General features: G+C 39.6%; 2 protein-coding genes and 2 non-coding genes across 6 annotated transcripts; all 4 read left to right on the top strand.

Moving 5' to 3' along the window:
• Positions 1-597: 597 nt before the first annotated feature.
• Positions 598-6,995, top strand: slc25a3b (solute carrier family 25 member 3b). Of its 2 annotated transcripts, none has more exons than XM_073869005.1 (8): positions 598-755; positions 1,061-1,210; positions 2,947-3,074; positions 4,790-4,973; positions 5,201-5,378; positions 5,740-5,912; positions 6,076-6,186; positions 6,559-6,995. In XM_073869005.1, the coding sequence occupies exons 2-8, from the start codon at positions 1,075-1,077 to the stop codon at positions 6,717-6,719; spliced, it is 1,071 nt and encodes a 356-aa protein (XP_073725106.1). In that variant the 5' UTR covers positions 598-755; positions 1,061-1,074; the 3' UTR covers positions 6,720-6,995. The 2 variants fall into 2 exon arrangements, with proteins under 2 accessions (XP_073725106.1, XP_073725108.1); XM_073869007.1 differs by lacking the exon at positions 2,947-3,074 and adding an exon at positions 2,689-2,813.
• Positions 5,418-5,642, top strand: LOC129434672 (small nucleolar RNA SNORA53). Its single transcript, XR_008640943.2, has one exon. It is a non-coding gene; the product is annotated as a small nucleolar RNA SNORA53 (small nucleolar RNA).
• On the top strand, positions 6,243-6,467 carry LOC129434671 (small nucleolar RNA SNORA53). The gene has a single exon (XR_008640942.2). It is a non-coding gene; the product is annotated as a small nucleolar RNA SNORA53 (small nucleolar RNA).
• Positions 6,996-9,479: 2,484 nt separating the features above from the next.
• On the top strand, positions 9,480-15,708 carry ldhbb (lactate dehydrogenase Bb). Of its 2 annotated transcripts, none has more exons than XM_055191647.2 (8): positions 9,480-9,594; positions 10,277-10,413; positions 12,802-12,919; positions 13,013-13,186; positions 13,264-13,437; positions 13,517-13,634; positions 13,710-13,833; positions 15,393-15,708. In XM_055191647.2, exons 1-8 carry the CDS (start codon positions 9,540-9,542, stop codon positions 15,558-15,560), a joined length of 1,068 nt encoding a protein of 355 aa, XP_055047622.2. In that variant the 5' UTR covers positions 9,480-9,539; the 3' UTR covers positions 15,561-15,708. The 2 variants fall into 2 exon arrangements, with proteins under 2 accessions (XP_055047622.2, XP_055047623.2); XM_055191648.2 differs by lacking the exon at positions 9,480-9,594 and adding an exon at positions 9,678-9,832.
• The last annotated feature ends 91 nt before the right edge of the window (positions 15,709-15,799 follow it).

Here is a 15,799-nt window from a genome sequence, read left to right as displayed (position 1 = left end):
TAAACAAGACAATACCGTATTGTTGAAATTTTGGGATGAAGTCAGACCATGCGTAACTTTTATTTGGACTATCTATTTTACGGGTTTATTTTCCATCAGATGATCAATAAAATATATAATTATTTTACACGCAATTGTTTTGGATACATTTGGACAATTCTATTATTAGATAATTTGGTTGCACAGTCAGGATTCGTGTATTTGATGCGTTCTTTATATTAGATATTCATTATTTAGTTAATAATCTTTAATAATCTTTAATAAGAAATGCAAACATTTCTTAAGGTTCAATATTAATTTGCCAATATTTATTTTGGATAAAAGTGCCTACTTATGCGTTCTCTAACCAAATATATTTTTTGTTTAATTTTTTTTTATTAGAGAACATATAAACATCATTACAGGAAAACAGGCATCGAAGTCAGAAACTCCAAAAATTCGAAGAACAAAAATAAAACACAAAATTCAGACTTATAGTATTTTACAAAAGATGTACCTTTTAGGGTTTCTTTTACAACTTTAAGAGACTTCATATAATGTGAAAAGTATTTTTGTTTTACTTTTAATAAAGAGTATTTGTGAAATGTTCAATCCTTCATCATAGTAGGATGTAGTATGGTGGGCGGAGCATGCAGTGACGCAGTCGCTTCCTTTATCCTGTTCCAGTTTTGCGGCGCCCTCGCACATCGTTCGCTCTCTATGCGCAGCCGGTAGAGGAGAGGACGGAGGCGCCATTTTGCGAGAACTTGTCTAAAGTAAGAGTTTTCTCTTTGTTATGTAATAATTTTACTGATGTTTGCGCAGATACTGAAGTATTTGTTCTGGTCTCTTCTGCTGAATTGATTTTAGAAGGGTAAATACCTTTTAAAGGTTTTAATCTTTTAACAATGATTCACAGAAGCGTCGGGCCGCTGACCTCTCCATATAACCTCACGCTCAGAGATAGCTAGAGGACAAAACCTAATACTAAATGCGTTAAAACTAATTTAAAACGTATTAATTGGGTATTTAAAATATTTCAAATGTATGTTTATGTCTAAGCTGTGATTTGTTCATTCAGTCCCACCATCAGACATGTACCCGACCACATTAACCCAGCTCGCCCGGGCGAACCCATTCAGCGCCCCGCTATTCACACTGCAGAAAGTCGAGGAGCCCCAGCCACACACTACCGGACAGAAACGTAGCCTCGCAGCCGCTGCTGTATCTGGTAAGACACATTTCAAACAATTTAACCTAAATTACATCGCGTTTAATGTTTAATTAATCTTGCAAAGGGTGAAATGCATTTACGTCTTTATTGGTTTCAACAATTGGTACCCCTAACCAATTCTTTTTCATTTGGCTTCCTTTTGTTTGATCTTTTCCATTAATGCTTAAATGGATGTCCCAGGACTCAAGATGAAAAAGTAAACTTAATTCAATGATTCAGTGGAAGGTTAGAAAGAGTATAAGTTGTCTGACGGGTTAGCATGCGGCTAACTAGAACTTTTACCAGTAGTTTAGATATCCTGTAAATTATTAGGAAAAACTCCTTTATAAATATATTAAGATGGCTCTAATAAACCATATGGAAGGCTATTTTGTGTAACTTGTGTATTTATAGATGCATTAGTTTTCGGGCCTTCTTGCTTTCACGGACAGTGAAGGACACAGATGGAGGACGCGTTTGAAAGGTGTTTGTGGGAAAGTTGAATAATTACACATTTTACTGAATAAGAAGTGAGTGTTTACGCAAATGAAATGTATTAAATGTCAATGAGCCGGTTAAGGGACGCGATGTTCTCGATTTAAAGCGTCCTATCTGGCACATGACCTGTGTGTACTGCGTCTCTCAATAAGGCGCAACCTGATTGGCTCCCATTTCGGGGAACACGACCGGGTCCAATATCGTGTGTCCTGCACCTGACCAGCATATAATCATAACTTTGTGAACATTTTGCGTATAATTGTCAACTGTTAGATTGATTTGTGATTATTTATGCACATAATCTTGTATTTTTGTGTGTGTTATTGTTGATATTAATTATGTCGTAGTATTATCGAGTTTCCATTTATATTGGAGGTGTGTATCCATAATTTTGTCTGAGAAAGAAATATTGATGCTTATTTTTTGCTACCTTTCCACCTTTGCTTTTGCCCTTTGGTGCCACGGTGTGCCAGAAAACTTATTTTGATGATACCTTAAAGGTGCATTGTGTAACTTTTAGAAGGATCTAATGACAGAAATGCAATATAATATACATAACTATATTATCAGTGCTTTATAAAGACCTTACATAATAAACGTATGTGTTTATTACTTTTTTATAGCCGTTTTATCTACATACCCCGCAAGTCTACTTGCATGGAAGTCGCCGTCATGTTTCTACAGAAGCCCTAAACGGACAAACTACTCACATTTTTTTAATGCGTTTCGGTAAATGGTGGTAAACTGAGCCGTTGGTTGCAATTCACAATCTCACTGCTTGATGCTGCTAAAATCTACACACTGCACCTTTATAAAAGGACAAACAAATCTAGGAATGATGCACTTCACTGACTGAAGTTTACTGTAAACACCATTACAGACTAATTATATCTCAGGACATCCGGTTCAGTAGAAGGTGAATGGTCACACTTTAGGTGTGCTGCTTTCTTAACCCCCAAACAAACCTCTGAGACTTAGTGTGGGTGATTTCTCCTCAGAGGGAGACAGCTGTGAGTTTGGCTCACAGAAATACTTCCTTCTCTGTGGTTTTGGTGGAATTCTCAGCTGTGGCACCACACACACGGCCGTGGTTCCCCTCGACCTGGTCAAGTGCCGATTGCAGGTGTGTGTGATTGTGTGTCTGCTGAAGACTCACGCGAGTGTGTGTGTGTGAATTGATCCCAGTGTACCCACTCATCAGCATGTTAAATGTCGTATTGTGATGCATGAGCATGTGTGTGTTCCCCTTGTCACAGACTCAGGCGATAGCTGTGAGTTCGGCTCATTGAAATACTACGCCCTCTGTGGTTTTGGGGGCATCTTGAGTTGTGGTCTTACTCACACGGCTGTCGTACCACTCGACCTGGTGAAGTGCCGTCTTCAGGTTTGTGCTCACCTGCCCCTCATCATCACCTGTATGAGATAACATCTGTGGTGAAGGGTTGGTAATGTGTAACGGAGGCTAGATGCATCTTTACTAGCTATTAAATTATCATTGTAGTATTATTCGTTGCAGTCCATAATCGGTCCTAAAAATAAAGTACTTGTGCCTCCAAGGAGCAGTTCACCTTAAACATGCATCGATTACTTGCACTTTTGTTTTTTTCCTTATTGCTGCAACTAACGATTAGGGCTGGGTATCGATTCAGATGTTCCAGATTGTTTCGATTTCGATTCGCAAGCCATCAAATCAATTCTGATTCTCAGAACGGTTTTTAGATAAATATAGATTTAATAAAAATACTATATTTATAAAAAAACACAGTGAACAAAATTTAGCAAGTGGGTAATTAGTAAAAAGAAATTAAGAGCCACAATGCTATCGTCGTCGACTTGCTTGGGAAATCTAAAAAGCTTCTATACCTCTGACTTTTTATATGAAGGTGGCATAAACGTCAACGAAGCACCTGAAACCACCATTTTAAGCACTGAATAAATGAATGACAGGCTTGCCTCTCGCTCCTTGGTAACGTTGCGCACGGCAAAAAAAGAGGGTGACATCTAGTGGAGAAGACTAGTAATTAGATTAACGTTTTTCTTACGTTCAATGTTTGCGGAAATAAATTTGAAAAAAACATTGATTCGTGGCCTTTGAGAATCAATTTCGAATTGACCACATAAAAAAACAATTAATCGAAAAATCTATTTTTTTTTCCTCAGCCCTACTAACGATTATTTTCATTGTCGATTAATCGAGTGATTTTTATTTGAATTTTTTTTACATATTCTAGCTAAATAAAGCCCTAAATTGGGGTGTTCATGTGTAAAGTGTACTTCAAAGAGCAAAAACAACATATTGAGGTTTACTAATAATCTTTTTGATATTTTAAGCCTTAAATAAAATAGTTTGTGCAGCTTTAAAATAGTAAAATGCCTTTAATTGTCAAAATAGAAAGTACGCGTCTTCGCCCTAGTTGATAATATTCAACTCGAGCAAAAAATTCGCATTACACAAAGTTAAATCCCGTGAGTAATCTAGAGCGAGTAACGCGATGCCCCACGTTTGGTGTGTACGTAGCATAATGATCTAGACACGGATCATCTGTCCAATACGATGGTTGTGACGTCACAGACCAACAAATCGATAATGAAATTCGCTGATGACTATTTTTGCAATAAATTTTATTTATTAGGTTTTTTCAGCTCTTGCCGATACTGATATTGATAAAGCAAGGTGGCCAGTATGAAAACGAGAAAACGCAAATGTAATTACAGTAAATTAAAGATTGTTAATTGTATTTATTAGGAATAACTAATTAAAGGAACAAAGATTTATCGTCTAATAGTAAAATAAATCCTAATATTGGCCAATATACTGGTCACTACAATATATCAGTCTATCACTAATTTTAATTTTTGGGTGAACTGTTCCTTTAAATCCTAAGCCACTGATGTTATCCAGCTAAATAAATTAATTTCCAATTAATGTTTGGTTGACTTTTATTTGACAATCCAGCATGCAAATTTAATTTTTGAAGTGAAACCATTAACTGTGTTCCTTCATAATCATCATGTTCCTGGAAGTTCCTCGTTTGATTGGTTCTCGCTGGCTGTATGATGCAAACAGTTGACATTGCAATAACAAAATGCTACGTTTAGGTTGACCCAGCTAAATACCAGAGCATCTTCAAAGGATTCTCAGTCACAATCAAAGAGGATGGCATGCGTGGCTTGGCCAAAGGTTGGGCACCCACCTTCTTTGGATACTCCATGCAGGGGCTCTGCAAGTTTGGTTTCTATGAGGTGTTCAAGATCTTCTATGGAGACCTTCTAGGAGAGGAGAGTCAATATTCATTAGATCTTAGACAATTAGAAATTTCATGCAGTAAAGTGTTTTTGTCTTCATCCTGTAATCACCACTTGAAAATTATACAAAACTTATGGAAATTATTTGGTCTAAAAGGTTGGAAAACTATGGCTTGCCAGTAAATGTTTTTCAGTCTATATTATCATTATCAAATTCTTTTCACCCCATATGTTAATATGAACTCTGTGTCCATCAACAGGAGAATGCTTACTTGTGGAGAACATCCCTTTATCTGGCTGCCTCTGCCAGCGCTGAGTTCTTTGCGGATATCGCTCTGGCTCCTATGGAGGCGTGTAAAGTGCGTATCCAGACTCAGCCCGGCTACGCCAACACTTTGAGAGAATGCGCCCCCAAGATGTACGCCGAGGAGGGACTCTGGGCGTGAGTATCTTAGACTTCACCTGCTTGTAATTTAGGATCAACACGTTCCTTAGATCCACCTCTGGGGAGTTTCCCTGGTCTGGCCCTGTCGTTTCTTTGGGAATGGCAGGATCAGGTCGGAAGCTCCCGGCAGCTTTGCGGCTGTACAGTTGGAGGTGCTTGAGTCATTGGCGTGTGAGATCAGTCTACCTGCTCGCCCGGCGTCTCTCTGCCCCGAACCTTTACGGGACGACACCGGGGCAGAACAGCTGGAGAGCAGACAAACTTCAAAACCGATCTTGAATCTAGGGCTTTGGCGATATTTGTAAGATTACACAGACAGTTATAAGTTCTCCTGACATTGTGTTTAATCTTCTGGTAGGTTCTACAAAGGTGTGGTTCCCCTGTGGATGAGACAGATCCCCTACACCATGATGAAGTTTGCCTGCTTCGAGCGAACCGTTGAGCTGCTTTACAAATACGTGGTGCCCAAACCCCGCAGCGAATGCTCCAAACCCGAACAGCTGGTCGTCACTTTTGTTGCCGGTTACATCGGTAAGTCTCCTGCAGTTGCTTTCTCATTTAAATGGATGCATTTTGGTTTTAAGAACGCTTAAAGTTGTCACACATTATGTGGTTTGATTGTTATTTAAAGCCTATGTATTGCCTTTACAGATCAGTGATGTAATGAATCTGTTTTTGTTGTGTGTCTGTATAGCTGGTGTGTTCTGTGCTATTGTGTCTCACCCTGCTGACTCCGTCGTATCCGTGTTGAACAAAGAGAAGGGAAGCACAGCAATGCAAGTGCTCAAGAAACTCGGACCTAAAGGTAAAGATTGTGGCTGTCGAGGTTGTGTTGCGATTTAAAATGTGGCTGAAAAAATCAACACGTTCCTTAGATCCACCTCTGGGGAGTTTCTCTGGTCTGGTTCTGTCGTTCCTTTTGGAATAGCAGGATCAGGTCGGAAGCTCCCGGCAGCTTTGCGGCTGTACAGTTGGAGGTGCTTGAGTCATTGGCGTGTGAGATCAGTCTACCTGCTCGCCCAGCGTCTCTCTGCCTCGAACCTTTACGGGACAACACCGGGGCAGAACAGCTGGAGAGCGGACAAATTATTCAAATAAACATTAAGTTAAAAGAAAAAATCCTTGAAAGATATGCGTGTAGTTTGTGCACTAATTTTATTGTATTGCGTTTCTCCAGGTGTTTGGAAGGGTCTGGTCGCCCGTATTATCATGATCGGTACCTTGACTGCCCTGCAGTGGTTCATCTACGACTCAGTGAAGGTCTACTTCCGTCTGCCCCGCCCACCTCCACCCGAGATGCCAGAGTCCCTCAAGAAGAAGCTCGGCCTCACAGAGTAAACGGCCCAACGGTCGCCCACCTCCATTAGTCTCTTCAACACAGCTGCATACATCTGTTTTCTATATTTAAGTCTGTCCTGAGCCTTTATCTCCCCCTGCCTGCCTCGCTCACCTATGACTGATATCGTCACAGTCGGGATTAGCCGGTCCCCTCGATAGGGGCTGCCGTGTCTAAAGTCTGTATACAAAGGTTTGTGACTTGAATGAATGCCATGTGGTTTTAATCTCTGACGGTTGTTTGTCAGTAGAACAATTAAACAACTACCTGGATATTAATATGAGTCGTCTCTTTATTTCAGTCTTATTTCTTGAAATCAAGCATTGATTTGAGCTCAAAGTTAGATCTTCAGGAGATTTTTTTTTTTTTAGGAGTCAAAAATACAAGTTACAATATTTAATGTATTGTAATTAAACCAAAACATGTTAATCTGACTTCATTGGTTTAAGAGTTCATGTTTCCATGTAATTGCTGGAAAAAATGTAACTTGAATAATTTCCAGCTGTGATTAAATACTACCACATTGTTTTAACAGTTGTTTTAAAATGTCTCTGCTGTAATCCGTGATGATTGTGGGTGATTGATCTGTAAAGAACTGAGTGGCTGATAACAATTAAAACTGCACAGAAAATGTGCTTGCTTTGTATTAAATGTCTGATAAATGATGGTCATCTAAAGGCTGTTAAGGGAAAACACCACTGTTTTTCAATATTTTACTATGTTCTTACCTGAACTTAGACAAATTAATACATATCAGTTTTTTTAATTTGTGCAATTTTAAACTTTGTGCAGCGCCTTGTGAATGTGTTAGCATTTAGCCTAGCCCCATTCATTTCTATGGCTCCAAGCAGGGATGAATTTATAAGCCACCAAACACCATGTTTTCCCCATTTAATGACTGTTAAAGGGGACATATCATGAAAATCTGACTTTTTCCATGTTTAAGTGCTAGAATTGGGTCCCCAGTGCTTCGATAAATCTAGAAAATGAACAACCCAGTAACTTAGTTTTGGTAAACCATTCTATGGAAGTTAAAAACCGGTCATTGAAATTTGACTCCCCTTGTGATGTCAGAAGGGGATAATACCACCCTTTAATCTGCACTTTCCAATCATGGCATTGCCATTTAGTGCAGAGATCAACTCATTTGCATTTAAAGGACACACCCAAAAACTGCACATTTTTCTCAATCTTACAAAGTGTAATTTTTAACATGCTATAATAAATTATCTATATGGTATTTTGAGGTACAAATTCACATACATGCTCTGAGGAGACCAAAGATTTATTTGACATCTTAAAAAAGTCTTGTGAAATGTCCCCTGTAAGTTACACGGGTAAGTATGGTGGCACAAAATAAAAATGTTTTGTTTGGAATCAGGAATGAATGGGGCTAGGCTAAATGCTAACACACACCGGTCAACATAAACACCTAGAGGTGGTTTCCCAGAGAGAGATTAGCTTAAACCAGGACTAGGCCTTAGTTTAATTAGGAAATATAACTTGATTTAACAAACATACCTTACTACAACTTTACTTGTGTGCTTTTTGGGCAAAAGAAAGGGCACTGATGTATTTTAAGACATGTCAGTGCAAGTCGTTTCCAGTTTGGACAGTTCTTACATTTATTTTAGTCTAGGACTAGACTAATCTCTGTCCGAGAAACCTCACCCTAATGATATAAAGTCTACTTGGCAAAAGAAGGAATTTTGAAATGAAATCAATGTTAAGGACCAAGATTTTTTGTTATGATAATGTGATATTATTATTTTTTTAATAATTATAAATTACGTTCATAATTTCAAATAATTAAACAGAAATATTTATTTATTATTTTCCATAATTTTGCATTAAAATTGTCAGTATTTATATTATTAAAATACAATAATATATGAAATATGTTTATCAAATGGTTCCAGAAAAATTAAGGTAGTTCACCAAAAACTTTTAATTGTCTTCATTTACTCCTTCTCGTGTTGTGTTACAAACCTGTAAAAGTTATTTTTGTTCTAATGAACACGAAGGAAATCTTTTGAGGAATGTTTGTAATCAAAAAGTCTGTGAGCCCCATTCACTTCCATAGTGTTATTTTTCCTACTATGGAAGTGAATGGGGCTCACCAACGGTAAACGTTCCTTAAAATATCTTCCTTCGTGTTCATCAGAACAAAGACACTTATACGGGCTTGTAACAATACGACAGTGAGTAAATGATGACACAATTTTCATTTTTGGGTGAACTATCCCTTAAATTCTGATTGGCCAATCGCTGTGTTTTATATACGCTGAAACTGTCCCAAGGGTTCTGTGTATCACTGCGCAGCAATGCATGTTCGCAGTCGGTCAAGGACTATTTCTTTTAGCGGAAGGAAGGCTTTTGGTTATTTTACTTCGTGAAAGTTGCGTTTATATATACATTTTTTTATTTTAAATATTTGTATTGTGTGGTACCCGTTTTATATAAGCAATGAGGTTCTCGAGGCTGCTGTGCTTAGCGCCGTGCCTAACAACACCCTCAACAAAACCTATCGTACCTTATAGCTTGCTTTAAATATAAGCTTATTTTGTTTCGATTGAGCGAAATACCCCCTCAGGTAAGTACATATACCAATACCAACATTCACCAAATAAGAATGTAAAGCACACAACACAGATGTCACCTGTCACAGGATTACAGTAACACCATTAATCTGTCTGCAGACGGATGCACTACTGCGCAGCTGCGTCTGCAGAAGAGAGGGCGTCGTACTGCGCAGCTGCGTCTGCATAGAGGAGCCCGCACCCCGCAGTGTCCCATAAAACCCCATCAGCCTGCTGCCTGCCATGCTCGTCTCATGGTGGTATTTGTACCTGGAGGCCCAAAGCCTCTACAGACAAGGTAAGAACACATTGATGTGTATGTATTTGGATGCTGAAGCACAATGACCTTGAATGAAAATGGGGTGAGATAGAGAAGGGGACGTGCAGAATGAGTTTGTTTGTGTTTGTCTGCTACACTGGAGGTGTGTCCTATATAAGAACTGATCAGATAAATAAAAAGCAGATTGTTGCATTGACGCAGATTTCTTTGACTCTTCTACTGTACGTGTGATTTGGGGCTCAGCACCTGTTTACAGGTAAGTGTAAAGGCACATGAAGGTGTTTTATATATTTAGTAAATGCATATATAATAATTATAATTTTCCTTAATAATACAAGATGAGATTATTTCAGTGGATTTTGGATGTGTGGATAACCCAAAACTTTAGGTTAGAGGCCGGATAGGGCAGGTTGCTCAAGCATAATGTATATGTGGTAACAGAGTTAATTTGTTAAAATGCAAATGCAAAATACATTATTTTTGGCCATTATATATTATACAAAATGTATTATTGTATTTTAAACCTGATGTTATGATGAAGATACATCTGGTATGTTAATGCATATACATTTTTTATGCTTATATCGCAGAAACATTACAATTGTTATGTATAGGCTCATACTGTATATAAATTATATTTTAAAATGTTATAAAACATTTAGCTAAACTTCTTAACTATGATGTTTCTGTTCCTCCGCAGTGTTAAATATGGCATCAGTACTTCAAAAACTCATCACGCCTCTCTTCCGTGGTCCGGCTGAACCTCCGAGGAATAAAGTGACTGTGGTCGGGGTGGGTCAGGTCGGCATGGCGTGTGCCGTCAGCATTCTCATGCGGGTGAGACCCTTAAACCGTCATCATCGTGAAATGATTTACCGAGACAATTTGTACTTGCCAGTATCATTCGGACTTTGTGACCAAAGCACAACATATTACTGGACAAATTCCTTGTTTATTTATTGATTGTACAAACAGGGTATTAACATTTTGCTTTGGACGTCACCGGGTCATGGAAATGGGAATATTGGTCAATAAGACCAAAAACATCCAATGCATATCGATTTTGCATGTAAACGTGACTGAATTGGCGTGCCAAGTGAAAGATGTTCTTGGGTCAACATCACTGTTGATCCTGTTACAACGATCATATTTGAGGAATAAGTTCATGGTTAATGTAAAGCTTAGGCTTAGGGTGCTTCTACGCCATTGTTATTCACATATCATTTCCCTATGGTTTTGGGAAAAGTTATGGTTTGGGATAGAGATAGAGGGTTTATTTAAAGAAATTTAGACGCAAGGTTGGCTCGGGAACTCTCGTCTCATTTGGCAAACTCAGGTTTAGTGACTAAAATAAATGTGCAATATTATAAAAAAATATCCATATCTAGAGAATCTTTATTTAAATCTGAATGCCACTTGGTTAAATTATTATACTATCATAACATGCATGTTAGCAAATGCAATGTTGGCATTATACAACAACACAATGCTTTGTGTTTTTTAATTGCTGTAAATTAAAAATAATGCCTCCGGGCAGTTATTTCAGTCATGCACTTGAATGGGGATATCTCTAAAATTGAGTGCAAATAATCTACATATTTCTGACCAACAATTAAACCTGACATTAACTTTCGTTTCTTAAACATTTTCGAGGTTGTTTCAGCCACTGCCCATGCGCACAGGTTGCACAAGGCTCTGTACAGAGAATCATCAGTCTTTATCGATTGATGATTGGTTCTTTTAACTAGAAGGCGGGGCTTCATTGAGCATTGCATAAAGAGCCGGTCACACTAGACTTTTCGTTCCATTGTCTTCCATTCATATGCATGCAAATGAACCAGAAATGCAAGCTTGTGCAATGATTTTTCGCAGGATGCTGCATGCAAAGTTCAAATCTGATGAACTCTGACCTGCGAATTCGTATAACGTAGAGTGTTGTGACCATAGACTTTAAAAAAAGATGGACGTAGCGTGACGTCAACCCCAGGTTTCTGAAGATCGTTTTTGAATCTAAAAGTAGGCGTGCCTGCCGCTGCCATCTTGGCCGCTCTTCACCGCGCATCACTCGCGGATATCCGAAAATGGGTTAAAAGGCGGGACGTTGGTGAAGCTGAGGTGACTGGTTGCTGAAACTACTCCCGCCTAGATCGAATCTAGTGACGACAGTGGCTGTTCAACCCTTACTCAAGTGGCCACGCCCTTAATTATGCATAACTTTAAGGCTTAATATAATTTAAATGGATGAGTAACAAAAAAATTCACCCCCTCACAGTTGTCATGAGGGGCAAAATTAGCTATACAGTCCAAAAACACTTTTTGCACCAGGCTAACATATTATTTTCTACTGTAAAGTTGGCCATTTTAACATGGTGGTCTATGGGAATTGACTCCCTTTTGGAGCCTGCCTCTAGTGGCCAGTCGATGAATTGCAGTTTAAATCACTTCCGTATTGGCTTTCATCAGAGAGATCGGAAGGTTGCCCCTCGGTTGTGACCAGTACAAAATTGGTAGGTCACTGTGTGACCTTTCTGTCTATTGAAAACACAAATGGACAAAGCCAAAGATCGTATTGATCCCGCCCACTTCCCGCAACAACGTCCGACAAATACTCGAAGTCTAGTGTGACCACGGCTTTAGGTGTTCGACGTTGAAGTACCGTAAGAGCAAGTTGAAATTAAACTTTTCTATGTGATTTCTCAAATCGCTCTTGCTGTACTTCTAATGCTGCGTTTACACCAGCCATGGTAGAGGCGTCAAGCGCAAGTGATTTTAAGTCAATGTGAAGACGCATTGACGCGCGTCTGGAGGTCTCGTGGCAGGAATGAGGCGTTCAGCGCGGCGCGGAAGACGCGAATGGCGCGAATTGAGCGTTTCTGCGGCAAACGCGCAAGTTGAAAAATTTTAACTTTGGCGGACAAACGCGCCGCGTTAACCAATCAGGAGCTTGCTTTAGTAGTGACGTGATTACAGAAAGAGAGCGGAGTCGCAGAAGCCCCTCCCATGACGTGAATTTCCGCTTGAATGTCTCGATTGACTAGAATGAAGCAAGTACACTCAAACTGTTCAAGCAAACTAGAAACGGTAAACGCAGCATAACAAGCCTCTTATCTCTTATTCATAGTAATAGCGGTGCTCAATCTGGTTGAAATTAGAAATGTATGCACTAATCATTAAATATTTTGAAAACTTGATAATTTTACCTGAATATGGCTAATGTGTGTTTAGGAGCTGGTCGATGAACTAGCGCTGGTGGACGTCATGGAAGACAAACTCAAGGGTGAGATGATGGACCTGCAGCATGGAAGTCTCTTCCTAAAGACGCCAAAGATCGTTTCAGGAAAAGGTTGCACTATATTTAACATTTTACTCAGATGGGCTGCTTTTAGGCAGATTTGTTGTAAAAGTTAAATCCCGACGTCCCTGTCTGATCTCTCAGATTACTCTGTGACCGCCAACTCTCGTATCGTGGTGGTAACGGCCGGAGTTCGCCAGCAGGAGGGCGAGAGCCGACTGAATCTGGTGCAGAGAAACGTCAACATCTTCAGACACATCATCCCTCAGATTGTTAAATACAGTCCGGACTGCATCCTCATCGTAGTTTCCAACCCAGGTATCCATACAATCCCATATTATGATTCTTTATATATCGTCTTATTTGCTTAAACAAGCCGTTTTCTGCTCACACAGTGGACATTTTGACCTACGTGACCTGGAAGTTGAGCGGTCTTCCCAAGCACAGAGTCATCGGCAGCGGAACCAACCTGGACTCGGCCCGCTTCCGCTACCTGATGGCCGAGCGTTTGGGGATTCACCCGAGCAGCTTCAACGGCTGGATACTGGGAGAGCACGGAGACACCAGCGGTATGAGACATTATTTAAGAGTCAGTTACTTTGGACATCATGCTTCTCAAGATGGTCACGGTGTGGTGTTTGTGTGCAGTTCCTGTTTGGAGTGGCACTAATGTGGCAGGTGTGAGTCTTCAGAAACTCAATCCAGAAATCGGGAAAGACACTGACCGGGAGAGCTGGAATAAAACTCACAAGATGGTTGTGGACAGGTACGCTTAACAGGTTACAGTCTAGATTGGTCTGATGTTTGTCACACTAAACTATTATCACTGTGTTTACCGCAGTGCCTACGAGGTGATCCGACTGAAAGGTTACACTAACTGGGCCATCGGTTTGAGTGTGGCGGACCTGACGGAGAGCCTGATGAAGAACCTGAACCGGGTCCATCCTGTTTGCACCATGGTGAAGGTCAGTCACTTAGGGGACGTTTCACAAGACTTTTTTAAGATATCAAATAAATCTTTGCTTTCCCCAGAGTATCTTTGCTTTCCCCAGAGTACATGTGTGAAGTTTTAGCTCAAAATCCCATATAGATCATTTATTATAACATGTTAAAATTGCCACTTTGTAAGTGTAAACCAAAATGTGCCGTTTTTGGGTGTTTGCCTTTAAATGCAAATGAGCTGATGAAATGCAAACACTGATCACCATAATGGTGGTTTGTTGAATTTGAAAATCAATTGTGCTGTCAATTATTTTTTCCTTCATCTCTCTCTCTACACAAAATGGCAGTGCCGTGGTTGGATAGTGCAGATTAAGGGGCGGTATTATTATAATAAGATCCCCCCTGTGACATCACAAGGGGAGGCAAATTTCAATGACCTTTTTTCACATGCTTGTAGAGAATTGTTTATCAAACTAAGTTACTGGGTTGATCTTGATAACATTTTCTAGGTTGATAAAAGCACTGGGGACCCAATTATAGCACTTAAAGGAACACGCCCAGATTTTGGGAATTTAGCTTATTCACCGTATCCCCCAGAGTTAGATAAGTCCATACATACCTTTCTCATACAAATCACAACACACAAATAGGAAAATGTTCGCATTATTATGTCACTTATTGGGAGCAGTATGCTAGCTGAAGCCATTCACTTCCAGTCTTTGTGCTAAGCTAAGCTAGCGGGGGCTGCGTCAGACAGAGTTACAGCACGCACGGAGATGAGAAAGATATGTATGGACTTATCTAACTCTGGGGGATACCGTGAATAAGCTAAATTCCCAAAATCTGGGCGTGTTCCTTTAAACATGGAAAAAGTTAGATTTTCATAATATGTCCCCTTGAAAGGCACAATATGTAAGATTTACGCATTAAAATATTCAAAAACTACTGGCACAGTGTTATATATTTAGTTTACATGCCTTACATTATCTCAAATGTCTTTTTAAAAAGTGGTCCGCCCCTGCTCATAGGGTCGTTTGTCATTGGTGTCATGTCCAGGTTATCCTTGGTTTCCATTTTTGCTGCCATCGAAACCATAGGTGTCTGACTTCACGTGGCACTGTGTGGACCAATTGACATATGACATCAGATAAGCAGTACTCTTGCAATAGTCTGATGTCATACACTGATCAATCTGCACAGTTCTGTATGCGGGAGTATGTGAAAATAGTAACGTCTAGCATGCCGCACAGTCGGCTTACATTATAATGTAATGGATATCATTTTTCAATAATGATATTTTTGTGAGTGCTGTCGGATTGATTCCTATCGTCAGTGAAGACTACAACTCCCATCATTCCACACTCTTTAACGGCGTCATCAAGCTACGCCATCATTGTTGATTAGTGACCTCTAGTGGTGAAAATGACATATTGTGCCTTTACAAGCCAACATAAAACATCATTTATAATCCAGAGGTACAGTACGTAGCACTTCAGGCCTTCCTAATTTTATAAAGCATGTCATTGAGCTGTGGTGCTTAAACAGACAAAAATGATATTCAGATTTACTCTGTTTGTTACAGGGTATGTATGGGATCAACAACGAGGTCTTTCTGAGCCTGCCGTGTGTGTTAAACAGCGCTGGAGTGGGCAGCGTGGTCAACATGACGCTGAACGGTGATGAAATCTCTCAGTTGAAGAGCAGCGCAGATACACTCTGGACCATCCAGAAAGATCTCAAAGATCTGTGAAGGCCGATGGACGGCTGCACGTGTTAAGCTCTGAGATAAAAACCTTTAAAGGTCTTAGCGACAAATTGGATTCAGATGCAGTAGTCTTAATTTCAGATGATTTAGATGTCTGGAAACACTCTTGTTTGTCAGATTAGCACTTTAAGAGTGGTGTCTGAAAGTATACGTATGAAATATAGTAAATAATATATTCAAAAGTTTGGACACATTTGAATGTTTCTTTGTAACCTAAACCTGTT

The sequence above is a fragment of the Misgurnus anguillicaudatus genome, chromosome 6 (genome assembly GCF_027580225.2).
Source record: "Misgurnus anguillicaudatus chromosome 6, ASM2758022v2, whole genome shotgun sequence".
NCBI lineage: Eukaryota > Metazoa > Chordata > Actinopteri > Cypriniformes > Cobitidae > Misgurnus > Misgurnus anguillicaudatus.
Note: the sequence above shows the minus strand (reverse complement) of the source record. Positions and strands in the feature narration are given on the sequence as shown.